General features: G+C 46.3%; 2 protein-coding genes across 4 annotated transcripts in view; one reads left to right on the forward strand and one right to left on the reverse strand.

Annotated features, from left to right (window-relative positions):
* Window positions 1-4,819, reverse strand: part of CCDC171 (coiled-coil domain containing 171) — a 228,628-nt gene extending 223,809 nt beyond the window's left edge. Inside the window, exon 1 of the mRNA XM_075931537.2 lies at window positions 4,697-4,819. The gene's annotated coding sequence lies outside the window, so the exon portion shown is untranslated. The remainder of the gene's footprint in view (window positions 1-4,696) is intronic.
* The window catches only part of PSIP1 (PC4 and SRSF1 interacting protein 1), a 68,094-nt gene continuing 45,851 nt past the window's right edge, over window positions 4,672-26,914 (forward strand). For 2 of the 3 annotated variants that reach the window (XM_075931544.2, XM_075931546.2), the window contains exons 1-5: window positions 4,672-4,806; window positions 5,237-5,364; window positions 6,732-6,808; window positions 14,077-14,215; window positions 24,810-24,926. In XM_075931544.2, coding sequence (XP_075787659.1) covers window positions 5,293-5,364; window positions 6,732-6,808; window positions 14,077-14,215; window positions 24,810-24,926 — 405 coding nt within the window. In that variant the 5' untranslated portion in view covers window positions 4,672-4,806; window positions 5,237-5,292. Of the gene's footprint in view, window positions 4,807-5,236; window positions 5,365-6,731; window positions 6,809-14,076; window positions 14,216-24,809; window positions 24,927-26,914 lie in introns of those variants that run through there. The other variant, XM_075931545.2, reaches the window with a different exon arrangement.

A 26,914-nucleotide genomic window follows, 5' to 3' on the forward strand; every position in this document is an offset into this window, starting at 1 on the left:
GCTGCTGCTGACCCAATTGGAACTAGGCACCAGAACTGAGAACAGGAATATTTTCTTTCCAGCGCTCTTGGTGCCTCTACAACGGGGCCTAGGCAGCATGGAGGAGGAAACTTCCTGATTTAAAACTCCAAAGGAGATAAAAGATGGAGCTGGGGGATTAGATTGGGATGTGGGAGATTGCAACTGGGAGGCTTGTGGGAGGGGCAGGAATCGGACTGGTCCAAAAAAAGAAACTGTATATTAAGTTCAAGGAAGCCAAATGAAGGTCTCTCAGACAAACTTAAACTATGACATTTCTTAACTTTGCAGTGCTTGATTTTGCAACCTTAATGTTCTTTTATGTGTATGACTATAGAGCAGCAATGGGCAACTTAGGCTAGTGAGTGGACTACATGAGTGGCCCTTTTCATCCCAAGGGACCACAAGATTTTCATCATCAAGATGATCTCCTGGAATAGGATAATCTTGCTAATTACGCTTGCGTATCTAGAATTTGCAGCGTGTGCCAACTGTACCATAATAGCTCTTTGGATGCAGACATAAATGACTTGGGCCTGTGCGATGAGTGTAATTAGTGCACACCTCACATTACATACCTTTGCTTTATATGTATGTCACTTTAGCAATACTAGTAGGGAAAAATCAACATTGATGGAAATCAGTGGAATTTGGCAACTCTGTGAGCAATGATAAACAAATGTCTCGCAGACCACACAGAGTACCCCAGTAGGCCGCATTGCAGCCCATGGGCCACAGGTTTCCCATCACTGCTATAGAGGGTGTTTTCAAATGTAAAGAGAAGGCAGCTTGACTCCTACTGTTTTATATCTACTTGTGAATGTATGAGATCATTCTGAGTTTCTTTCTTAGCTTTGGCCCACACTTACTTTGTGACATTTAGGCTAGACACTCCTCTGCTCCAGTTTTCCCACCTGTAAAACAGAAATCTGGACATTTACCTACTTTTGTTTCATGACTGAATGCTCTTCATCTCTGTGTAGAGCACGGGTGGGCAAAGGGGGCACCGCAGGCTGAATCCAGCCTGCCAAGCGGTTGATCCGGCTCGTAGCCACCCTGCCACTCCCAGGCCAATTGAGACCTAGGGACGGGGAAGCACACAAAGTCTTCTCCCCCTCCGGGGGCCTGTGGCTTCAGAGGGAACCATGCACCCCTCACAGGGGGAGGAGACTTTGGAAGTCTCTCACTACTCGCCCCACCCTCCCAGGAGGGAGGTGTGCACTTTGGTAGGGTGGGGTGCAAGAGACTGCGTGGTCCCCCGCCCCAAGGCCCCGATTGGCCTGGAGGTGGGGGAAGTGTGTGACATTTCCTTTTCCCTACCAGGGGCGCACAGCACCAGAGGGAACTGCGCACCCTGGGCAGGGGAGCCAGAGACTCCCCCGGGATGCACGGGGAAGGGAGGCAAGGTACCTCTCAAACTAAGGGGAAAACCTCCCTTCAGCCCCCACAAAGCTACTGCATTCTTTCTTCTTTCCTTCCTTCATTCTTTCCTTTCTTGGTGGGGGAGAGAGGAGTGCATCCCCTGATAGGTCTGGGGACAGAGGGAGCACAGGAAGTCTCCTCACAGTGCCAAGGGCTCCCAGCCAGTGCCTTAGAGAGAACTGCCAGCTCTTCAAGACAACTGGTGATTCTCCCTAGGTATGGGGTGCCCCTGGCAGGATGGGGGACAAAGACTTCACATGCTCCCCCAAGCCAATCAGGATCTGTGGGCAGGGGAGCACTCAAAGTCTCCCAGCCCTGCCCCTTCTGCCTCAGGCCTCACCCCTTCCAGGGCAGCCCACAACTACTTCAGAAACTCACTAAGTGGTCCCCTTTCAAAAATTATTGCTCACCCCTGGTTCAGAGCAGGGGCGTAATAGTGTAGTTGATTAACCAATTAACAAAAGGTTACAGGTTAATGCTATAGACTACACACATTTTCCCCTGGTCCTTGCCAATAATTTTTTAGCAGGCTGGTCAGCAGCCTAGCTCAGTCCTGGCTTCCACTGGGTCCTGGACTTACCCCCACTGTAGCTCTGCATTTAAAGTATATTAGGAGCCAGGTGGGCAGGCAGCCGAGCTCAATTCTAGCTAGTTCCGGGTCCAGGAGCTCCAACTCCTCCCACCCGGACAGGGGCTGCCTGGGGACTATAGACTACAGCCTCTCTCCAACTTACGAACCGGTTACGGACCAAGCAATTGGTCGTAACTCGGTTCGTTCGTTAGTCGGACCCCATTGAGTTACCGCACTGTTCGTAAGCGAGGATCGCGTTCGTAACTCGGGGCCCGCCATTTACAACAGCTTTGGTCGTAACCGCAAATGGTCGTAAGTTGACTGTTTGCAATTCGGGGACTGGCTATAGTTGACTAACTGATAAGAATTTGTGAGGTTAATCGACTATTCAATTAACCGATATTTAACATCCCTAGTATAGAGAGGCAGCGTAAGGCTTATAGACTGCTTAAGATCGGTTTCAGGAATTAAATGAGTTAATTGGTACATACCTTTGCTAGCCATTTCATCTGAATTCTAATGCATTTTGAGTACTATAAAAGTGCAATGTATTATGTAAATGTTAAGACTGAAGAGTTAAGCATTTAAGTATCAGGAGACCAACCTGGCTCCTACCAGACAATGCATATAATGGGCCTCCTGAACAAACTGATTTTGAGTTAGATAATTGAGTAAACCAGAGGGGTTGACAGCCAAGGTGAGCCCAGGGGCAAAGTTGGGAGAGGGGGAGGTAGAGTCTGGAGTTGAAGGGGCAGGGCCAAGGGCAGTTAGCCCTTCTGTTAAAGAAAATCTATGAAGAATGCTTGAATTAATGTTGGAGAGAAAAATGAAAGATACCTTTAACCATGTTTGTTGGGAATGACCCAAAACATAGGAATAAAATCTAAGAATGTGTATAGGAAAACTGAATACTATAGATTGGGACGGTAACCCCAGCACCCCTTGCTCCCAGCCCTCAGAGCTACATGGAGCAGCGCTTTGGAAGCAATTCAAAGAGGTTTGAAGGTCCAACCACAGCTCCTGTTGCAGCAGAAGTATCAGCCGCCAGGAGCTCCAGCACAATTGCTCCCTTTGCCCCTCCTCCCCTCAGAAGGCCTAGAGAAAACTGAGACATGATGTAAAAAGAGCAGGAGGCAGTCAAAGGTCTGGACCGAATGGATGTAACTTCCACATTAACCTCCTAGCTATATGCCTGAGAATAGGGCATTTGCAATCAAATCTATGTATTTCTGCATACCTGCTCACTTAAATCCCTATTGAAAATCAGGCTAAGTAACTGAGTGCAGAGTGCCAAACTCCAAGGCTTTGAATACACTAGCGGCTTCTTGCACAAGGACATCTTTTGCGCAAGAGCGCCCATGGCAGTGTGGACGCTCTCTTGTGCAAGAAAGCTCTGATGGCCATTTTAGCCATAGGGCTTTCTTGCGCAAGAAATCCCTGCCAAGTGTCCACACTGCCCTCTTGTGCAAGAGCTCCTGCGCAAGAGGGCTTACACCTGTTAAAAAAAGAGCATTGCTCTTGCGCAAGGAGCCTTCTCTTACCACGCCATACTGTAAATGTACTTGCGCAAGAGCAGGCGGGCAGTGTGGACGCTCTGCAGATTCTTGCACAAGAACAGCCGTACTTGCGCAAGAAGCCTCGAGTGTAGACATAGCCCAAGGATATGTCTATGCTGCATGGCTATTTTGGGATACCAGTGGTAACCCGAAATAGCTACCCTGCATCTACACAAGCCGCCTGTTATTTAGAAATATTTTTCAAAACAACAGGAGCACTATTTCACCATCCCACTAAACCTTGTTGCATGAGGGATAAGGGAAGGCCCAAACACAGAGCATTATTTTGAAACGTGGAGCTGTGTAGACGTGCCAAATTTCAAAAGAAGATACAAATAAGCACAAGCTGTGTATCTTCTTTCCAGTTTAGGGTGCTGTGTAGCTGCTTCCCAGGTGTAATGAAATGCTCTCCCCTCTGTCTCCTAAATATTAAGATTCCAGTCACATCTGGCTTTGAGTTTCTCTGCAGCAGGGGGTATCTTTATGCCCCCTATTATGCCCAAATCATTCTTAAAATAAAATGAATTGCCCAGTACCTGTGCTACTTTAAATAGATTGAAATGATACTTTGAATAGATTGAAATGACATGATTGGCTCTGCTTTGAGAGAGCCCAAGCCAGGGCCTTCGCTCCCTTCAGCTGCCCTTGGTCTCATGCAGTTTGTCATTCTCTGCGTGCGCTGTGGCTGCGCTGCCTCTCCTTACATAAGAGGTGGGTGCTCAGCTGCGGTGCAGGGTCTGCACAGAGCTGGCATTGCGGAGCCCAGTGCCTCAGGCAGCAGCCGCCTCCTCCTCCTCGTGCAGCACCTCAGCCCGGGCCGTTTCCCCCAGGGACCCAAACCCCCCTCCCAGCGGGCAGCAGCATCCCGCTTCCCCGGCCCCTTCCTCCGCTCCAGTGAGCTGCTGCAGCAGCACCAGCCACCCGCGCCCCGCCTCCCGAGCTGCAGCCGCCGCGGGAGGAGCGCACCATTTCCCGGCTGTGGGGGGGTGCGGCGGTAGGTGCGTTAGTGTCCCCCCCGCTCCCTCGCTTGTCAGGGCCCGTTCCCGAGGGAGGCGCTCGCCTTCCCCCCCCGCTCTCAGACGGGTAGGGCTGAACCAAGCCTATCCTCCACCTCGCCCCGCACACTCACACGAGAGCTGCGGCCCCTCCTGCCCGTGCCGGGTGGTGTGGGCCGGGCTGGCGGGAGGCAGCGCGGCGGCTGCCCTGGGCTGGAGGAAGCAGGCTGCGGGGCCGCGCCAGGTAAGAGGGCGCGGACGGCGGCGCGTGAGACCCAGGCGGGTTTTCTTCTTTGCGCGCGCGGGGCGGGCGTAGCGCTGGGGGGAGGGGGGGCTGCGCGGACGGGAAGGGGGGAGGCGCTGCGCAGCGGAAGGGGCCTGCGCGCAGTGGTGGGGGGGGCTGCGCGCAGGGGAAGGGGCGGCGGGAGGAGGCGCGCAGTGGCGGCGGGAGGAGGCGCGCAGGGGAAGGGGCGGCGGGAGGAGGCGCGCAGGGGGGGGGGGCTGCGCAGGGGAAGGGGCGGCGGGAGGAGGCGCGCAGTGGGGGGGGGGCTGCGCAGGGGAAGGGGCGGCGGGAGGAGGCGCGCAGCGGGGGGGGGGGGGCAGGTGCCGGGGAGTTCCCACCCTGCTTGCAAGCCCGGCAGCGCTCGCTGACTCGCCCCTGTGCACTGTTGCAGCGGGATCTCCGGCGGCCGGGAGCGCCTCAGCAAAGCCGCCCCCTCGCTCGGGAACCATGAGCCGAGATTTCAAACCCGGCGACTTGATCTTCGCCAAGATGAAGGGCTACCCGCATTGGCCAGCGAGGGTAAGCGCCCCCTTGCTCCGCCGCCGCCTCTCACCTGCGCGGCCCGTGCCCCATCCCCGTGCGCCCCTCCGGCCTTCGCTCAGCCCATCACTGCGGGGCGCCTACACGCCCGCTAACACCGGCGCAGCTCTTTCGGCTGAGGGAGGGAATGGAGCGCTGCAGTTTTTGTTTCCCACTTTTTAGGGGGGAGGGTGTTTGAAATGCGTGTCACACGAGCAGGTTTTCCTAGTGTGGAGGGGCCCGCCTGGTGGTGCCTCTGGACGCAACTCAGTCTTGCGTTTTACTTTTTTTTGGCTGAATTTTAAGCCTCTCTACTTGTAACATGCCTGGCTAAATAGCAGTATTTTCAGCAGCGCTCATTCCTGTCTTTGGCTTCTCGTGACTCTTTGCCATAGGCAAATAGGATTTTCTGGGATGCACCAGCTTTTTCAGTTGAACTTACGGGAGAGGATGGTGAAGCAACTGTTACTGGGAGGTGGAGGTAGCGCAGATATTTACAGACCATACTCACATTGTTTACCACTTTAGTGTGATTAGATGTTAGTAATAAAGACTGTAGTATAACCTGAAACAAAAGACAGGAGTCTTTTGTTTCAGCTAGACCAGACTAACACGGCTGCATCTCTGTCACTGTAGTATATAACCTGTGGGAGTATTCAAGGGTGTGGACAAACACTAAGCACGCCTCCCAAATAGCTAGCTTTATTTCACAAAACATTACTGTTATGAATGTGTGCATTATGCTATGCAGTCTGCTGGAGGAACAGTACCACTAAGTATTCTGTTCACTGTGGAACAGAAAGCCAGTCTAATTTCTCCATCAACTTTAATAGTAGCCTTTAAAGTGATGGAAGTTTCTGAGACTGTTATATTTCAGTTGGTGATTTTGATTCACAGATGAAAGACTAGTGTACAATTTATATGAATAAAATTCTGGATTAAGAATTGTAAAAGGCTTTGTTTTTTTTTAAACTGTCATCTCTCTTAAGACATTGTGCTAGTATAAGTCATCAGCTCAACTAGTTGAGAAGCATTGCTATGGGTTTTGGTGAAGATGGCTGTGCAGATGAGAGTAGGGGGAGGAAATACTGGGTATGTAGGAAACCATGCTGCTTCTAACCATGCTTTTTGTACCTTTTTTTAAACAAATGTTAATTTTGAAGTATACTGTCATTGTTTTGTCATACTTGATATTTACATTCTATTACGTTATAAGAAACATATCTTTGAGATTTCTGTATTGTAAGATTTTTTTCTATACTGTTGTTTTTCAGATTTAATAACATTTTAAATGTCCCCACACACACACACTGTTTTTTGTTGTTACTAAATATTTTAATTATCATAATGTAACTTTTTCCCACTAGGTGGATGAAGTTCCTGATGGAGCAGTGAAACCTCCTACAAATAAAATGCCTATTTTCTTTTTTGGAACACATGAGACGTAAGTTCTTTACACAAAAAAGCACATCCATTTTCATTGCAGAATTTCTTGACAGTAATTCCACAGCCAGCCTGCATATGAAGCAGTCACAATTGTTATTTGGAAATAGGTAAAGTTTCCCTCAGAAAGATAAACAACTTAAAATGAAGGCTGCTTCATCTTCACATCTATCATGAAATACTGAGGGGAGTTGTTGAGTATAACCTTCCATGAGATGTCAGGGAGTGCTTCACACACACACACTCACCCCAGCCCTCCTTTCCTCTCTGCAGGTCACACACTGGCTCTCTAGGAGCAGTGATTGCCAGCTCCACATGATGAAGCCTCCCCAGAACGGGGGCTGGCAACCCTTGCTAGCCCTGCTCCTGGGGAAGTGGCTTTGTTACGGCAGCAAAGTTGGCAGTCTACATCGGCTCTATGAAGTGGCTTTGCTGCAACAGTGAAACCTCCCCCCAGGGAGCTGCTCCCAGGGAAGAAGCTTTGCAGTTGGGAGGGGACCCAAGGAGGCTTTGCTGTGGGCTCTGCAGTATAAAGCTTACTTATAGTGGTAACACAGTTATTAAATGAGTATTTACATCCCTAGCTATTATGACTACCCTGACTGTCCCTCTGTTTTTTAATAAGGTATTCATTTTGGCCTTGAACATCATCTGTCCTTTATTTTGTTCTCAATGAACAGGAAAAGAAAAGAAAATTTGTGCTTCTTAAATTATAAGATATCTACTATATAATTGAGAGAGTCTGTTCAAGAACTCCTCCTAAATGGTAAGAGCTAGGATCACCAAATTTGGTGTACAGCTTCCTCTTATCATAACTTAAAGCAAGGTTAAGGGTTTGGTTGTTCCAGGACAATGGCATGTGCCTGGAATGGGACTGTTTCTCATAAAATCATTTAAAAAAGACACAGAATCGGCAAGCAGGTGAAAGGGGCTGGCTGCCCTCCCCCCAATCTAGGACGGCCTCAGCCCCAAGCCTCTCCTCCCCAGCTGTGAGGGCAGGGGACTGAAGTTTCTCCCCACTTCCCTCCCTCCCCCCCGCATTTGTATGGGAACATTTCTGGCTATTCCCTTTTGTCAGGGAGCGATGGGAAAGTTTGCTGTTTTCCTCACTCTCACTCTGGCTAGGAAACATAGGGGACAGACGAACCTTGACCTTCCCCTTTTTCAGCTGGAGCTATAGCAGCCATGGAGAGATGTTTCTCACCTGGCCCCAAGCTGCTGTAGTAAGAGAGGGCTAAGGTAGGCCTCTCTATGCAGGTCAGCCTGCGTACTGAAACCCTCATCCCCGGCTCCACCCCAGAACAATGATTCAAATGAAGCATGTACATTTTCAATTTATTGTCCAAAAACTAAAAATTGAGTTAAGGACCAAGCAACGTTGGGTAAATCTTCTTCTAGTAAAAAAAAAGATAAAAATGGCACCCATCCTCCCTGATTTGATTTCTACTTTATGCTCATTTTTATAAAGAAGTTAGAACTGTCATGTTGAATGCATATTTGGTCCATGTTACCCAATTCCTATCACTATGCTATCTTCCCTCACATCTGTCTGCAGGATCAGGTTTGTGTACGCTCAGTGTATCTTAAATTTGCATGTGCATGGGCGGGGGGGGGGGGGGAATGGAGCTCAACCCTTTTGGGTTTGTTTTGGCATTGCAGCAATACAAATAAGAATGCCATCCATCTGTTCCTTTCCTCACTGATTAAATACTATTCTTGATTCTACTACTTGCTGCTTTTTATTAGTATTCCAGAATGCATCTGCATATTGATTTCAAGATCACAGATCGGGGTAGAGAAGTAAGAAATCTACATGAGCCAACATCTAATAATATTTGAAAATCTTGGGCAACATTGGGCAAAAGCTCAAGTTCCATTTTCAGATGTGATTTAGACTCCTAACTTAGGCAGTTTAAAAAAAATGTTTACTACAAAATTAAAACATGGCCAACCCCGTGCGTTACGTTATTACTACTTTTTCAAAGGCTGTCCTATCTTACAGCGTTGCAATGTATTTCCCAATATCATTTCTCCCCTAGTTCTTAATAGGGATGTTAAATGTAGTTTAATCAACTAATTGACTAGTCATTGGATTTTCCATTGACTAGTTGATAAGCGGGGAGCTGCATTGGGGTTAGCTCTGGCTCCAGGAGCTAACCCTGCTGCAGCTCTGCCTTTTAAATGGATTAAGAGCCTATCAGCTCTTACTACATTGAAAAAGCAGAGGCACATCTGGGACTAGGTGATTCCCAGCTTGTGCCTGGTCTTTGTTACTTCCCTGCTTCGTGTGAAGATGATGCTGGGGGGAGCCAGCTTTTAAGTTGTCTCCTGCTCACCCCCTTGCTGCCTCTGATAAAGAAGCAAGAGGGGGGACGGAGAAGTGACTAGTCAAGGGACTAGTAGACTATCTGATAAGCTTTTGCTCCGGATCTGGCTCATGGGGAAGAAGCAGAGGTAGAAGTGGCACCATATGCTGCTGCTCCCCCTCTTCTGACTGGTGGAACAGCAGCGCACGGACATGCTGCCTGGAGGTTTTCCCCACTGCTCCGGTTGGCTGGAATCCAGCCAATAGGAGCAGCGGGAGGTTGTGCCTGGGGGGTGCAAAGGCAGTTAAGTGCTCCTTTCCCTCATGCCCAGACTCCGCCCTCCAGCCCCCGCCCACACCCCCCGCCCACACACCCCTGCTGAGATCCATACTCCCAGCCTACTTCTGCACCCTCCCTCTCAACCAGACATCCTATTCACACCCTGCTCCTGCACCAACCTTTGCTCCTGCACCCCCCTCTCCTGGCCCCACACTGCACCTTTCCTTGCTTCTGCTCCCTTCCTCTTAGACAGACACCCTACCCCCCGCCTCCTTCTGCAGCCTACCTCCCACCCAGACCTTTGCACTCTGACCTACTCCTGCACCCCACTTCCTGCTCCACAAAATCCACTAACCATGAAACTCCAGAAGATTAAATATGGCCTATGGGAAGCTCTGAACCCCAGGAATGAGGTGCCTCAGTTGGGGACCACATCAGTGAGGATTGGGGGTTTTGGAGGGGATTTCTTGCTTCTCACTTGTGTGGTCCCGACTGATTTTTCTGTGTGTGTCAGTTGCCTCTGACCCTAAAAGGTTACCCACCCCTTCCATAAATAAAGAAAACATTGAAACCTTTTGTGTTGGACATAATTAATATTTTACTTTATTTAAAATGAAGTTTGATAAGCTAACATGAGACTGTTAAAGTGCTTAATCTGTTTAATAATTTAAATTCATATTACATTTCTTACCGGTTATATTAAACCGTTCTCTCTAGCTGCAGCACTAGCAAAATGGCTTGGGCATAATTAGGTAATTAATGGTGAGTTTCCATTAGCAACTGGTGGTCCTCAGAAAGATTTGCCTTGAGCCAGGTGGGCCACGGGCCAAAAAGTTTGAGAACTACTGACCTACTTTAAAGGCAGAGAGCACTGAATAACCATGAGAGAGAACAGACGCCCCTGATATGGGGGTATACTAATTATGGAGCATACCAATTTTTGTTTTGAGCTATGTTGCTCAGTGGTTCACCATATAATATCTGGAGCTAACAATTTTCTGTAAATTTTCAGTTGCATAATTTTATACACTTTCCAGGCCATCAGGCGTTGGTGTCATCATGCAAAACAGTCTTTCTGGATTACATAAAGAGTGATTATTTCCTGGCTCCAAAGGCGTCCTTATGCATTTCTCTATAGGTACGATTAGGGAAGAACCACACAATGCTAGAAAAAACTCTCAATCAATTATTTTCTAACTTTTATGTAACATATTAGTGGATTGCAGTTTTTCAACTTACTGTTAGTTTGAATTTGCATTATTATTTTCACGCAATTCTAGGTTTCAGTGTCTCTTGGTTTGCTATGAATGGGATGTGATCGTTGAAATTCTTAATAATCTTCTCTTCATTGGATTCATTCTCATACAGCAATCTGTGAAGCATGATATAGTTCCTTTAGAAGCATAATTATAATAAACATTTTGATAGTCATTGTTTCAGTTTTGTTCATCCCTCCTGGTGGAAAATTGTTAAATTGTTTCTGGTGTGATTGGTCATAGGCAAAAGTTTATGACTTAAATGTCATAAAATTAATACTTGAAACTTTTCATGGACACCATGGCTATGTCTACACTGGCAGGTTCTTGCACCAGAAATATGCAAATGAGGCTAAGCGTGGAATATTGCTGAGCCTCATTTGCATACCTAGTGAGCTGCTGTTTTTTTGCAGAAGAGGCTCTTGTGCCAGAAGGAGCATCTACACTGCCCCTTCTTGCATAAGAAAAACCCTCTTGCTCATTGCTGCTACGCTGATTATGTTCAGGAATAATGGCAATGCGCAAGAGGGTTTTCTTGCGCAAGAAGGGGCAGTGGAGATGCTCCTTCTGGTGCAAGAGCCTCTTCTGCAAAAAAATGGTGGCTCATTAGGTATGCAAATGAGGCTCAGCGATATTCCATGCTTAGCCTCATTTGCATATTTCTGGCGCAAGAACCCGCCAGTGTAAACATAGCCCGTGTGTGTTAGGGATATGAATGGGTAACTGGGTCTGGGAGCAGAAAATGGCCGCAGGGGAGACGGGGGCAAGGACAGGAGCAGGAGCCCAGCTTGCAGGGTAGGGGGTATAGGAGTGGGAGACAGCTTCCCAGGTGGGGGATTACATCTGGGAGCAGGAGAGCAGGTTAAGAAGGAATGACTTGATTAGTCTCTTACACATTGTGGAAAATATTTAATAATGGGCTTTTCAGTCTAGAAGAGAGAGATCTAATGATCCAAGGGATAGAAGTTGAAGCTAGATAAAAATTTACATCTAATTTCCCATCTGAATTTAACAGAGTAATTAACCACTGGAACAGTTTACAAGGATCATGTTGGATTCTCCATTGTTGACAATTTTTACATCAAGATTGGATGTTTTTCTAAAAGATACTAAGAATTATTTTGGTGGGGTTCTAATGGATTGTGTGTTGTACAGGTAGTCATATTAGATAATCACAGTTGTCTCTTCTGACGTTGGAATCTATGAATGTAAAAATCTTCTAAATGTTCTGTAACTTTTCTTTTGTTACCTAGATGAGTAGGACATTAGTTTAAAAGAGACTGTTATAGATTATATAAAAGAGAGAAAGTGGAGCTTTTAAAGTGACTGGGTCTTGGGCTTATATTTTGAACTGAACTAGTTGTAGGTACATGCTTGAACATGAGCAAAAACCACTGAGTTCTTAAACTCTGCAGTTATCAACAAATGCATTGATATTAGGAAATTCTAACATGGAAACATAGGAGAACAAAGAGAAGTTTAATCTGTTTCAGTGTTCTACAATGTCAAGAGAAATACTAGTATTGAGTACTTATTTTTAAATCTTGTTCTCTGAGAACCTGGGTAGAAAAAGCACTTTAGATACTGCGATTTTGATGTAAAGGGAAAGTGCTAAAAGGAAAAGGAGATATAGTTGTGGCACACATAATGCCTTTTATATTTGATATCTACTTCTGAAGAGGCTGATTCTAATGTGCTTTGTATTTGCTGGTTAACACTGAAGAGTCCAGGTTTTAGAAATGGGAAAAGCCTTCAAAACTGGAAAAAAAAAAAAACATTTAAAAACAACAACAAATTGGGAGGTAGTGAGGAAAAACTCATTTCTGGTCTCTTCATTGGGGGGGGAAAAACCCTTAAAGTAATGAGCACTTTTAACATTCATCTGCTAATTAAGGGATTCACTCTACTGATTTGGGTAAAATCTAGGAATTAGGTATTTTTGAACATCTATACATTAAAAAAGTTTCCTGACTGGACAGAATATGAATACATCAAATAACTTTTATCTTTGTATATCTCCATATTGATTTGTCTGAGTTACTGTCGTCATTTAAAAAGTAAAAGCTTTTTATGCTTTTTAAAAGTATAATCTTGCAACTAAGGATGTTAAATTTAGATTAATCAACTAATCAAATAGTCAGAAGCAAAGAATGCGGGGCTAGCAGGGGACTGCTTGAGTCCCCTGCTGGCCCTGTGCTCCCTGTACGTGCTTTTCTTTTGAAATGTAGCAAGAGCCACATTCTTGCTACATTTCAAAGGAAGAAGTACTGTCAGTTACCTGCTGCGCCCCTGGGCCCCCCAGCATCGGCTCCTGCTCCCCTGCTTGCTGTCTCTATCAAAGAGCGACAGGAAGGAGGGAGGGAAATGACTAATCAAGTCACTAGTAGGCTATTCGATAAGCTTTTGCTTATCGGATAATCGACTAGTTGCTTACATCCTACTTGCAACACTATTTTGATATTCGTAGTTAAGTTTCCTGTTCTGCAGATGTATGATGCACTAAAGGCACAGGTGTTGAGAACATATTTTCCTTAAGTATTTTAAGTTAGCATAAATTAAAATCTTTCTTTGCCTGTAAGCACTTAAAAGGGGGTTATACTAATTAGGGATATTAAAATGTGGGTAATTATAACCTATGAAAAACAGAGCCGTTACACGCTCCCTCAGCTGGCTCCCCGCACATACTGGCTCTCACAGCCAGCTTCCCATGCATACTGGTTCCCAATACAGAGGCATCAGCGTGGGGCGGCAGGAAGCTTCTTAGAAGCTTGTATGTGCCAAGAGCCAGCCTGGCGTGCAACGGCTGCCACCCCCTGCTGCTGCCTCTGTATCAGAGGCAACAGCATGGGACAGAACAGGCTGCCACCCCCATGCTGCCTCTGAGATACAGGCAGCAGTGGGGGGTGGCAGCTGGCTCCCCAGGAGAGGGACAGGAGCCTGCATGTAACCATGAACCGATAAGCCCAGGCTTATTGGTTAACTGTTTACACAGTTATGCATTCACATCCCTAATACTAATACAAAATACACACCGACTGTGGAAACAGCATATGGACCGTCTGTGTAATATTATTGAGACAGCTACAACAGAATACACACTGAAAGCAGTTTGTATCTTAAATATAAGTCTTCAGTTACTTTTAGAGCAGTAGCTTTTTATTGTTGCAAGATAGTTTCCTTACCCTGAAGCCATAATCTCTTGTACTATCCCAAGACACTTTCAAGATTTAAGGACTCTTCCCTCTATTTCATTTATGTTTATTCTTTACTTCCTTACAGCTTCAATCTCCTCAAGTACTTAAGTAATTAATCTGATTTCTCCATACTATGTGACTGTATCTCTTTTATGTGTCAATTTTAAGAATTTAAAATGAACTGTTGCAATAGAAAAAATTACTTGTTAATTTTTCCTTCTTCACTTTTTACAGGGCATTTTTGGGACCAAAGGACATATTCCCATATTCTGAGAATAAAGATAAATATGGAAAACCAAATAAAAGAAAAGGCTTTAATGAAGGATTATGGGAAATTGACAACAATCCCAAAGTAAAATTCTCTCATCAACAAGTAAGTGATGTTCGTATGCATTGCTTACAGAGTTCTAAGTATTATTGGTGTTCTCTTCTAATCTAGTTAAATGTCTCGGATTGTCATGCTGTTGTAAAAAAGTAGAGTGATAGTTCAGATGATGTAAATGGGGATAAATTGTGGTTCAGTTTCATTCAATTGCAGCTAAGACTGACAGTGACGTTATAGTTCAGAATTGGTCTTAAGGTTTTCAGTAAATAGATAATAGGATCAAGGAAATTTTTTTGTATTGAGTGATGTGAGTTTACTATGGCAAAATTTAGGAAATTTGATAACTGTTTCATGGGGTTTAGTGGAAATCATTACAAGTTGGAACAGGTCTTCTAATGATCATTACCAGGGTAACATTGCAAGTCTCAGCTTCTACATTTCTTCATTTTTAAAAATAGTTTCTTGGTATCTTCAGTGAACCAATGGAATCTTATGTCCTTTTTTTCTGTTTACATAATTCACTTTGTATGCCCAAACTGAAGCTGAGAGATTGGGGTGGAGGCAGTGTGTGAAGCTTCTCTCTCTCTCCTCTTCTTCCCCAGCCCATAGGGAAGAGAGCCACATGGAGCAGCCAGCTGGTTTGAGCGGCGTAGAGCTGCTCTCTGCCTGGCAGTCCCAGCAAGGTGTACCCAATTAAAAGGCTTTGTGGGCCAGATCTTGCCCACCTCTCTTTGTTTGTCTAGCATATATTCCACTGAACGTGCCCAGTATTAGCAGATCCACTGCTACTAAAGAAGTTGTACTCTCCAGCTTACTATGGTTAGCATCACATCACTGCTCCATTTAATACATTGCTCTTAGCTATGTTTGATATAGTAAAAACAAAAGTTGATTTGAAAAAGAGGGAAGATTCAAATGATAGTAAATAGAAATAGAGGAAACAAATGGTTACATATACAATAAAATCATAATATGCATTCTAGTGCTTTATAAGACATGATCTTATTAAGTTAATGCCTGTGTTCACCCCACAGACCTTGCAGCATATTTCAGGCAGACTTGGCTTTCATACTCATTTTTTCTGTAGACAGAACACACTGTCAGCTTGTTCCCTGGATAAAGAATACTATGTGTCTCTTTGCAACCTCTGATAGAGGTTGAACCTCCTTGGTCCTGCATCCTTGGGACCTGATTGGTCCCAAACTAGGGAATTTGCCAGACCAGGGGCTGGCATTGACAGAACAGGGATGGAGGGACACTTGGGAGAAGAGCCAAGGCAGTCACGGGGTGGGCCAGCAGCCCCCTTGATCTCTGCTGCTGGATGTAGGGCTCCACAGCTACCCTGCCTCTTTCTTTCCCTTGCCTCCCTCCCAGTCCCCGTTCCTCCCCTCCCTCCCTGACTTGAATGCCACAAATGAGCTATTTGTGGCACTCTGGAAGCTAAGGTACTGAGTACAGGGCTTCTGGTTATTTCCTGTGAGTGCTCCCTTCCCTGAGCACTCATAAAAGCCTGGCCAGGGATGTTGCTGAATGAGGGAAATCTGGTTTATAGAGGTCCAACCTGTATATCAAAATAGTCCTTTATGAAGATACATCAAACGGGACAGCCTCCCCCTGTGTAATCCTTCCTGTAGATCTTGCACTCTCTTGTTGATTTCACATTTCCATTATAGGCATTAGCAAAGCAGCCATGTTATCTTTCACGTTTTCACAATGTATTCTTTGCCTGGATTTGGCATTCAGGAGGGAATTGTGTGTTGATCTCTCCATACTCTGGAACTAATGTTTTTTCCCAATCTACAAAAAGAGAGAGGTTTTGTTTGTTTGTTTTTTAATTTAGGATGTGCTTGTTGTTTGTTTCTCTGGTTCTGGTTCATTCTTCTGGCTGGCATGCTATGTATGATGAGCTTACAGAGGATCTGTTTAACTGTAAATGCTTCTCTGCTAACACTTGGTATTGGCCTAATTGCGTCATACTGCAGCAATACTCCGTTCAGAGGATGTTCCTCTAGCCCAGCGGTGCTCAAAATTCATTGCATTGCAACCCCTTTTTGAAGCCTGAGCCCCATGACCTTGGGCTGAAGCCAAAGCCCAAGTTCAGCCACCCAGGTCTAAATGATGCAGAATTCAGGTTTCTGGATGATAGCTCTTGCCCTTCTAGAACATCAATTTAATCAGAAACTCAGACTTCTTAAAACAAAGAAATAGAGTTAAAATAAGTATTCTGGAACCTTAGCTCTGCCTCCCTCCCTCTTTTCCCTACCTCCTCTCTCCTCCCCCCCCCCTTGCTATCAGTAGCCATTATAATGGCATACATTCCTGTTAAGTGTAAACTGTGCTGAATGATGGTGGAATAAGTTGCAGTAGCTTGAATGATGGTGGAATAAGTTGCAGTAGCTTGAAAGAGCTGTAATTATGATAGGAGATCTTCCCATGTGTTTATCAAAGGAAAGGTATATGCATCTTGGGAGTTCAGTCTCCATCATCTCAATACATAATTTTGTAGGTGGTTTAGAGTCAGGACACTGGAATCTTCTTGCCAGGGGTATTGTCAATAGTGCTATGAAAGCAATCTATGGATTTATTGATGAGTAGGGGAAAAGTATAGGGGTAAATGGTACCCTGTATACAAGTGTGAAGGGGTTGTGAAATCATTAAATTTTACAAATGTGGTATTATGTCAGGGGAGTGGGCTCTGTGTTTGAATGTAGGCCAAGTGCAAATAATTTTTGTCCGGTAGAGTGAAAAGGCAGAGTGCAAGAATGTATGTTGTATGAACCTTTATTTAATCTCTGTATTTCCTGGTTTTCAGAAGTTTTGAGATTTGCTGAAATTGATGCTCTGGAAGGGCACAAATTATTACCAGACAACCGTAGGAAATTATAAGGGTTTGTTTTCTTTTGTTTTTGTTTTTTTTAAAAACAGAAAAATATTTGTTGGTTGAAGTTTAGTGGTCATTTAGGGTACATCTAGATTACATGCCTCTGCCGACAGAGGCATGTAAAATAGGCTACCCGACATAGTGAAACGCGGTTTACAGGAGCGATTGACAAAGCCGTTCCCTGTCGACCGATCTGTGTCTTGACTCGCATGCTGTGCTGACGATCAGCTGAGCCAGCACAGCATGGCGGCCATTTTTATTTTAATGAAGCCGGGGATATTTAAATCCCTGCTTCATTGACTATATCGGGTAGCCTATTTTACATGCCTCTGTCGGCAGAGGCATGTAATCTAGATGTACCCCTAGGTAGCTGTAGTTCTCAGCTAAGTTTTCAGCTGATATGCTCCCATAGTTAGCACTTTCAGAATATTTTGCTGTACTGGTTTAAGAAAAAACAAGCTACAAAACAAACAATTTTGAGGGGGCATATTTTTCCCAGTAGTTTACAGTACATTCTCAGATTTCTGCCCAGAGAGGGTTGCAGACTTTAACGTTTTGAAGTCTCAGAGGGGTTAGTAATTGGCTCATTAATCTCGATAATTTGTACTCAAATGAAAGAGAATATCCACTGGAGACGAATACAGCCTGAAATAATAGCTCTGAGGTGTGAACTTCATCAAGAGTCAGGCTATGTCTATACTTCCAATTGAATGACAAAAAAATTATTCTTCAGAGGTGCTGAGCTTCCTCCCCCACTCCACTAAAAGTCAAGTTTTGCCACAAAAAGTACCAATGTGAACAGCGTGTTGTTGGCAGAGTTACTCAACAAACAGCATTTACATTGTTTGCAGGAGAGGGTTAGAAGTATTTTGTCAGTGGCTACCCTGTAGACTTTTAGGGTATGTCTACACTACAGCACTAATTCAAACTAACTTAGTTCGAATTAGTTAATTCGAACTAAGCTAATTCGAATTAGTGCATCTAGACTTAAAAACTAGTTCGAATTAGCGTTTTGCTAATTCGAACTAGCATGTCCACACTGAGTGGACCCTGAACTGAGGTTAAGGATGGCCGGAAGCAGTGCCGGCAGGGCATCAGATTAGGACTTAGAGCGTGGAGCTGCTGTCTCAGGCTAGCCGAGGGCTGTGCTTAAAGGGACCCAACCCCCACCCTGGACAGACAGTTCTCAGGGGTTCCCAGCTTGCAAAGCAGTCCTGGCTTGGAGTGCCCTGAGTGCCCACACTCGGCACATCACAGCACTCGGCCATCAGCCCGGCTGCACTTGCCGCAGGCTGCCGTCCGGGGGGCGGGGTCAATCAAGGGGCTTCAGGAGAGTTTCCACCCCGAGGAGCCCGCAGAGCCAGCTCAGTCCTCCCCATCGGGGGCTCGTACCCCATTCCTCCCTCACCTCCTTCCACTTACCCCTCCCTAGCCCCCCTTCCTGATGTACAAAATAAAGGACACGTGTGTTCAAAAATAGAAACTCTCTTTATTGAACAAAACTCGGGGAGACTGGGAAAAGAAGGTGAGAGAGGGGAAGAGAGAGGGTGGGAGAGGGGAGGGCAACTAAAATGATGAGGGGTTTGGAACAGGTCCCATATGAAGAGAGGCTAAAGAGACTGGGACTTCTCAGCTTAGAAAAGAGGAGACTGAGGGGGGATAGGATAGAGGTCTATAAAAGCACGAGTGGTGTGGAGAGGGTGCATAAAGAAAAGTTCTTCATTAGTTCCCATAATAGAAGGACTAAAGGATGCCAAATGAAATGAATGGGTAGCAGGCTTCAAACTAACAGACAGTTTTCTTCACAAAGCAAAGAGTCAACCTGTGGAACTCCTTGCTTCAGGAGGCTGTGAAGGCTAGAACTATAACAGAGTTTAAAGAGAAGTGAGATAAAGTCATGGAGGTTGGGTCCATGGAGTGCTATTAGCCAGGGGGTAGGAGTGGTGTCCCTGGCCTCTGTTTGTGGAAGGCTGGAGATGGATGGCACGAGACAAATGGCTTGGTCATTGTCTTCGGTCCATCCCCTCCAGGGTATCTAGTGTTGGCCGCTGTCGGCAGACAGGCTACTGGGCTAGATGGACCTTTGGTCTGACCCAGTACGGCCATTCTAGGCTCAGGGTCGGGGGTCTCAGTGGACCACCTTGATTTTCATGCCAACCTGCTCCTGGGTGACCAGGCTGGCAGCTCTCCTGCCCTAGACGGCCACTTTCCTGTGCCTAGTGCGGAGGTCGTGGATGAGGTCCACTATGTCTGCAATAGACCAGGTGGGCGCCCGCCTCTTGCGGACCTGGGCAGGCTACCGGGAGCCGCCAGCCTGGTCCCGGGAAGAGGCGGAGGGCTGGGTAGCAGCGGGTGGCCGGCTCGAGCCGTGCCAGGTGCAGGGTCTGCTGGCTGGGTGCTGGCAGGCTTGCACCTGGCACGGGCACCGTAGCCAGCCCGTGCCCCTTTAAGGGCTCCGGGGCCAGGAGGGGAGCATACGAGTTTCCCTGGTGGTGCCCAGAGTGGCCACCAGGGAAAGCTGGGGAGGGCTAGCCTCCCACTAGTTCGAATTAAGTGGCTACACAGCCTTTAATTCGAACTAGGCGTTAGTCCTCGTAGAATGAGGTTTACCTAGTTCGAATTAAGCGCACTGCTAGTTCGAATTAAGTTCGAACTAGCGGTTTGCATGTGTAGCGCCTATCAAAGTTAATTCGAACTAACATCTGTTAGTTCGAATTAACTTTGTGGTGTAGACATACCCTTAGTGACATGGATGTGTCGATACGGTTAAATGGCTAAAAGCTGTGTACTATAGTCAATGCCTCCAGTGACGTTTTTGCATTGTTGGCAGGAGAGCGCTGCCATTGACACTAATTTTGTCTTTAGGGATGGGGAGGTTGTGTATTAAAAACCACTGATTGCCAGTAGGGATTTAAGCTACTAATCGACTAGTCAACTCTCCTATAAGCAAAAGCTTATCAGATAGTTGACACACTAGTTGACTGGTAGCTTCCCCTCACCCCTTGCTGCCTCTATCACAAAGAGGCAACAAGAGGGGGGGCAGTGGAAGAGGTGCTGGAGGGAGCTGGCTTAAAAGCCAGGTCCGTGGGAGGGGGCAGAGGCACAGCAGCTCTTGTACATTTCAAAGCAGGCACACCACGGAGTCCCCCGCTGACCCCAGACTCCATGCCACGTTCCGCCCCAGCGGGGGTTCTTGTGCATTTCAAAGTTGGAAGTTCTTCTTGATTAATCGAATAGTCGATGGAAATCCCATTGACTATTCCATTAGTTAATTAAAATTTAACATCCCTAATTGCCAGTTTAGACATAGTATAATTTTACCTTCCTCTTTTGTCAGCACTGGAAAGTTTTTGATGTGTCAAACATACCCATGCTCAGCTCCTCACCTCAGTTTCAGCAATATTCTTGGTGCCTGCTATAATCATGCCTGGTTTAAGCTTCCCAACCAGGGGATGGGATTTCCACAGATTCCAGCTCACATGGGGCAGGGAGAAGGTCTCAGACTAGGGATGTCAATATATAGATGATTACACAATTAACTAATAAGCCTGGGCTTATTGGTAAATCCTGTCGACTACATGCACTCCCCCACTGTCTGCCTCTCTATCAGAGGCAGCAAGGGAGGGTGAGGCGGGAGCCACCTGCCCCCATTCCCGCAGTTGCCATGCTGCTTCCTCTCTAACAGAGGCACCTGGGTGGGGTGGGGGAAAGAGGTGGGAACCAGCTTTTAAGCTGGCTCTCCATGCATGCTGGCTCTGCGGAGCCACCTGCCCCCTTCCCAGGGATGTAAGTGACTAGTCGAGTCACTACTTGACTAGTTGCTCTCCCCACACCTTGCTGCCTCTATCTGAGGCACCAAGTGGGGGAAGCTAGCTTAAAAGTCAGTCCGCAGGGCGGGGAAAGGGAGGCAGAAGTGCAGTGGGGGAAATGGCACAAGCAGGGACTGAAGCACTCCAAGCTTGCATGGTGTCCTAACTGCTGCATCTCTCCCTTTGTAATGTACAAGAGCCACCCGTGGCTTTTGTATGTTTCAAAGGCAGAGGTGCAGTGGGAAAAAGGCAGAAGTGCAGTGAGAGATTCCATCCACTACTCGATTAGCTAATTAAAATTAAACATCTCTAACCGCGCCCCATGCTGTATCCCACAGGCAGGAGCCGGTGCTCTGCAGGAGCTGTCTTTAAGTCTGGGGAAGCCGGTGCTCTGGGGGAGCTGACTTTAAGTTTGGGGAAGCCGGTGCTCTGGGGGAGCTGGCACCCACGAGCACTGGCTCCACCTAACCCCCAAGGACAGAGGCTGCTCTGTGAGATACCAGTGCAGCCTCTGTCCCTGGGGAGCTTAGACCCCCTGTGGATGGTGGCTGATGCTGCCTCCGTACTACTGCCTCTGTGTTAGAGGCAGGAGCATAGGGCGGCAGGCGGGAGATGGTCTGCAAGGGGAGTCGTGGGTGCTGTATCAGAGGTAGCAGCTCAGGGTGACAGGGGGCTCCCCGGGAATGGGGCCAGGAGTGCACTGGCTCCTGGCCCCGGGGGCTATCAAATAATCATGTAACTGCTAACATTTGATTTGGTTATATGATTATTCAGTTATGTGGTATTTAACATTCTTAAATCAGACACCATAAAAAGCAAGCTCCACCACTTCTAATCTGGGTGTCATGAGAGCGCGACAAGGATGTGACTGAAACTTCTGTCCAGGGGCAGGGGTCCCCAGGTCCTGGCAGCCACACAGTGTAAGCTGGGAGCAGGGCTCAAACAGCCATATATGAGCAGTTACTCTTGAATCACTGGAAGGGATTAGGGAGCATGGGTCAAGCATCCACAGAAAAGTAACCCACAGAACCTGGTTCACATGATAGGGTGACCACTACCAGAGATGGGTAGGGGCTAGGGATTTAATAGTATAGTCAATTTAACCAATAAGCTAAAGCTTATAGGTTAATGATATAGACTATACACGTTTCCCTCCCTCTCTTCCCCCTCCCTCCTTCTTCCCCCACAAACCAGTAAATTTTTTACCAGGCTGGCCAGCAGCCTGGATCAGCCCTGGCTTGTAATGGGTCCGGGACCTACCCCTGCTTCAGTTCTGCATTTGACATGTGGGAGACATGGGCAGGCAGCCCGTCTCAGTTCTGGCTCGCGCCGGGTAAGGGAGCTCATACGTCCCCCAGACAGGGGCTACTGCACCCCACACTGCTGCCTCTTTATCAGAGGCAGCAGCACAGGGTGACAGGCAGCTGGTCTGCAATGGGATCTGGCTTTTAAACTGGGTCCCCTCACAGACCAGCTCCCTCCTGACACCATGAAGCAGAGGCAGCAGCGCAGAGTGGCAGAAGGCTCTTCAAGAGTGAAGCCAGAGCGCACTGGCTGCTGGCCCCGCCTCCAGGGACTATAGAATAGTCGACTAACCAATAAGAATTAATGAGGTTACTCGATGATTCAGTTAACCAATATTTAACATCCCTACTAGGGGCCTCAGTTTGCAGTGCATATACACAACAGGAATCTGGAGCTGACCCGCTCCCCTGCCCCTGTTCTCCCACAGTCCTCCTGTCACTCACTCCCCTAGGGTCACACCCCCAGCCCCAAAGCCTTTCCTCTTACTCTTACCTACTCTTCACTGTTAATCACTCTTCCTGGTTAGAATTTCCTTGTGTGATGTATTTTCAAAAAATAGGTTCGTTTTCTGAATATTCTGTTGTATTATGATCACATTTTCCTCTCCCCTCTTCCCCCCAATCCTTTATGTTAGTGGTAGATTGTATCATTATGCTTGCTTTTTTACTTGAGGTTTTTGCACTAAGTTGGATTTGAGCTCGGGGTAGGAGGGGAGGCTGTTCAGATTTAAGGATTGCAATAGTCCCCTTAGAGCCTTCGAGGTCCTGTGATTAAAAAAAATAGTTTTCCAGATAGTTAGCCTTTGTCTGCATATGGTCAGATTAATTTGTTAATCATAAGCACCAAAAGGGAACTCTTTGAAATGACAGTTTAAAATGACATTTTAACTTCGTTTCCTCAAAGGGCTATACATTCTGTTGTGATAACCTTGAATATTGGAGACCATTGTGCAATGACCTGAGCCCTCATTTGATGTATATCTATGAACATAAATTGGATGACAGAATTTATTACCTTTAAGAAAAGACTATTTTTTCTGGCTGCTGTATCTCAGGACTATCTTGGTCAAATGGCCCCAAATCTGGATAACTACGACATCTCCTTTGAGGCGCACACAATTTCAATGCAGCCCAAGCAACCATGGGATTTTAGAGCACAGAGATAAGTTTTAGGCAGAAAGCCAGGCTTAACCTATTTAACTGTAGCAGAGCTGTTGCTCTGCAACAATGAAGGAACTGGTTTGAATGTACACAGGGTATACTTTGCTGCGGATAGTTTCCAGCTATTAGTATGGAGGCTTTGGGCTCTACTCCAAAACAACTGCCCTCAACAGGGGAAAAAATCAAGAGGGGTGTTCTACTCTCATATAGAGATGTAAGTCCTAGGAGTGAGACTCATGCATGATATTATCTGCAGAGAAGCAGAATGAAAGGCAAGTGATTTTCCCTTTATTATTATTTCCATAGTTCTGATGCTATTCTTCCCATCTTCATTGAATCAAAGAATATTTTTTATCCTTTTTGCCTTTCCTGAAAACAATCATTTGCTTATAATTCATCTAGCATTGACGGACAATCTTAGACATCTATCTGGTTGTAGCCAAACTGCAAACTTTTGTCTAATGCCCCTTCACACAGCCCAAAAAGCTTTAAAGAATGGTGTCAGATTTTGCATTTGTTGAGGCATTATTAAATGGCAAGTCACGTGTATAGTGAGGGAGGGATGTGCAAGAAAATGCTTTTGTAGTATGTTTTATGTTCAGCAGGGGATAGAAAATGTCAGTGTGTTGGAATTGAGTTCTGGTGTACTAAGGATTTTACCCCGTTGTACTTGGCTCAACATTTGTAATTAAATCTCAATGGAAGCTTTTTAACAAATATTGCAAGGGAAAATGTATTTTATCTAAACACAATTTACTTACTAATGAATGGAAAATGAGAGTCAAATTTGAAATTTTATTTTATTCTCAGCTGAGAGAAATTTTAAAATCATGTATAGTGGAAAAAACTAGGTTTCTTAAAATATATCTATTTTGGAAATGTGTGGCTGTCTTCTGTCCATCCATGAGTCTATTTGTTCAAGAACTCCTCCTAAACCATAAGAGCTAGGACCACCAAATCTGGCAAGCAGCTTCCTCTTATCCTAAGTTAAATCAAGGTTAGGGTTTAGTTGTCAGGACAATGGAATGTACCTTGAATTCAACTGTTTCTTATAAAATGGAAAGGGAGGGGGGAGGAACAATTATACTGTGGAATTACAACATGGGGCAGCAACTGCTCAAGTGAGAAGCCAATGGCTGGCAGCACCTGACACCCTAGCCTGTCTTGAGGAAAAGGTGCGTGCTGGCTGGCACGCACACACCTAGGGAGCACTGGGAGGTGGCCTGCGCAGTCTGTCCCCCCTGGCCGGTCAAACCCTGGTTGAATCTGGCAGCCAGGGTGCATATCCTCACCCCAGACTGGAGTCAGGCAACACCAGGTAAGACTTCTAGTGGTTCTAATAAGCTATAGGACTACTTATAACACAGGTAAAGACAATTTTGTTTTTAATTTTAAACCCAACAGTGAAAACTAAATGTAAATATTATTAATTACTTTAGCAAATTATGGACTTCATAAATGTGGAAATGTTTGTTTTTGTCTTAAAGTCCCATCCAAATGTTAATAACCCTGTTAAAGAGACTGTTGAGGAAAGCTGTCAAGAGCCTAGTGAGGGAAGTGAAGAAAAAGTAGGAGCCAAAAGGAGAAAGTCTACAACTTCCAAAGTAAGTGACTTTATAAATAACTATTTAGTATCTGTCTTTGAAATCTTTTCAGTTAAGAATTTTGATAACACAATTTTACATATTTAGTTTAAATGAACACGCGGCACGGAGTAGGTAGTTCGGATTAGAGAGCCGTGTAGCCGCGGGCACGGAGTCCGAACTACCGGGGCTTTAAAAATGGCGGCGCCCAGCAAGATGCAAATGAAGCCCGGGACATTTAAATCCCGGGCTTCATTTGCAACTTCGGTTGCCTACATTAACCACCCTAGTTCGAACTAGGGTGGTAGTGTAGACATACCCTCCCTGCCACTGGCCTGAGCGCCTGCATAGCACTTAGTAGGTAGCTATGTGGCAGTACAGCTTGGAGAGAATTTCTGTTTCCTGCCTATCTAGCTTCCTTCTCTTCCTGGGTTTACCAGCCCAAGCTCCCTCCTCATAGGGAGTAACTTGCAGCTTCCTGCTGCTCACACTTCTGGGCTTTATACAGACTCCTCCTGTTCCTATCCAGTTGAGACCATTTTCAGTTACAGCCGGTCCCCGACTTAGGAACGGCGATCCACGCTAATGAACAGCGCGGTCCCATTGAAATGAGTGGGGTCCAACTTACAAACACATCGAGTTACAATCAAGTGCTTGGAACGTAACTCATTTGTAAGTCAGGGACTGGCTGTAGTGGCCTGTTTCCTGTCTCTTTTATCGGGGTAGCCTGGGCTGTTAATTGGCCTGCCTAACCCCTTTAAGCCATCCGGACCTTGTGTAGAGTAGGCACCCCATCCCATCCCTCTATAGTAAAGTTTGATCTCCTTTGTATCAATGTTTCATGTAGCAGAAAGGGAGAGGGTGCTTTAAGGGGTAGAGGTGTATGATTGTAAAACCACAAAATTAGGCAGGAATAGTTGATATAACTTTTAATTTTTAAAATCTTAATTTCAGCATCTAAATCTTAGTTAATCAGGCTTTCTGGAAAAAGCAGTATCTATCTATCTATATATTTTAGAGAGTTTGTGAATCTGTCTGTCTGTCCGTGAGTCCGTCTGTGAGTCCATTGGTGCAAGAACTCCTCCTAAACGGTAAGAGCTAGAGCTACCAAATTTGGTGTGCAGCTTCCTCTTACCCTACGTTAGGGCAAGGTCAAATTTTGGCTGTGCTAGGAAAATGGGATGTGCCTAGGATTCTGTTGTTTTCCATAACATGGAGAGGAAGGGGTCTGATAGGAGGGACACTTAAGCTCTACAGTGACCACAGTGGGGAGCGAGTATGGGGGACAGTTATACTGCAGAGTGACCGCAGGTGGGAGCAGCCGCACCAGGAAGAGAGTGGCCAGCTGGGACCAAAGCTCTTCATATTGCCGACCACTGTAAGTGGCCTCCTCTCTCCATTGGCCCTCAGCAGCAGTGCTGAACACCAGAGGAGGGAGCCCCACTGACCAGCAGTTTTGGCCCCACCCTCCCACAAGGAGCTGCCCGCCCAGCTCCCAGCCCTCAGGATCTCCTTCCTCCCCTCCCGGCACTCTTGAGGAGGGTGGGAGCAGCTGAGCACACAGTTTTCTCCATTCCTTACTCTGGTTGGAGAGCGCAAGGGACAGATGAACCTGGACCTGCCTCAGGTGGGGAACATGCACCCCTCCCCTTGTTGTGCTCGCTGGAGCTGCAGTGAACAGGGAGAGGCGCTTCTCACCTGGCCCCAAGCTGCTGCAGTGAGAAAGGGCTGTGGTAGTCCTCTCTCCCTGGAGCAGCCTGCATACTGAACCCCTCATCCCTAGCCCCAGCCCAGAGCAATGATTCAAAAGAAGCATGCTCATTTTCATTTTACTTTCCAAAAACTGAAAATTAATTGAATAAAGGACTTGAGCAATGCCAGGTAAATCTTCTAGTAGCTTATATTTGTGAGTAAATTTAGGCGCGCGCGCACACACTCACTCACTCTTTCTCTCTCTCTAAAGATGGAAAGCAACTAGATAGCAATGACGATTCTGCTCTCCTTTGGGG

This window comes from Pelodiscus sinensis, chromosome 6 (genome assembly GCF_052426305.1).
Source record: "Pelodiscus sinensis isolate ZL-2025 chromosome 6, ASM5242630v1, whole genome shotgun sequence".
In the NCBI taxonomy this organism is placed as follows: Eukaryota; Metazoa; Chordata; order Testudines; family Trionychidae; genus Pelodiscus; species Pelodiscus sinensis.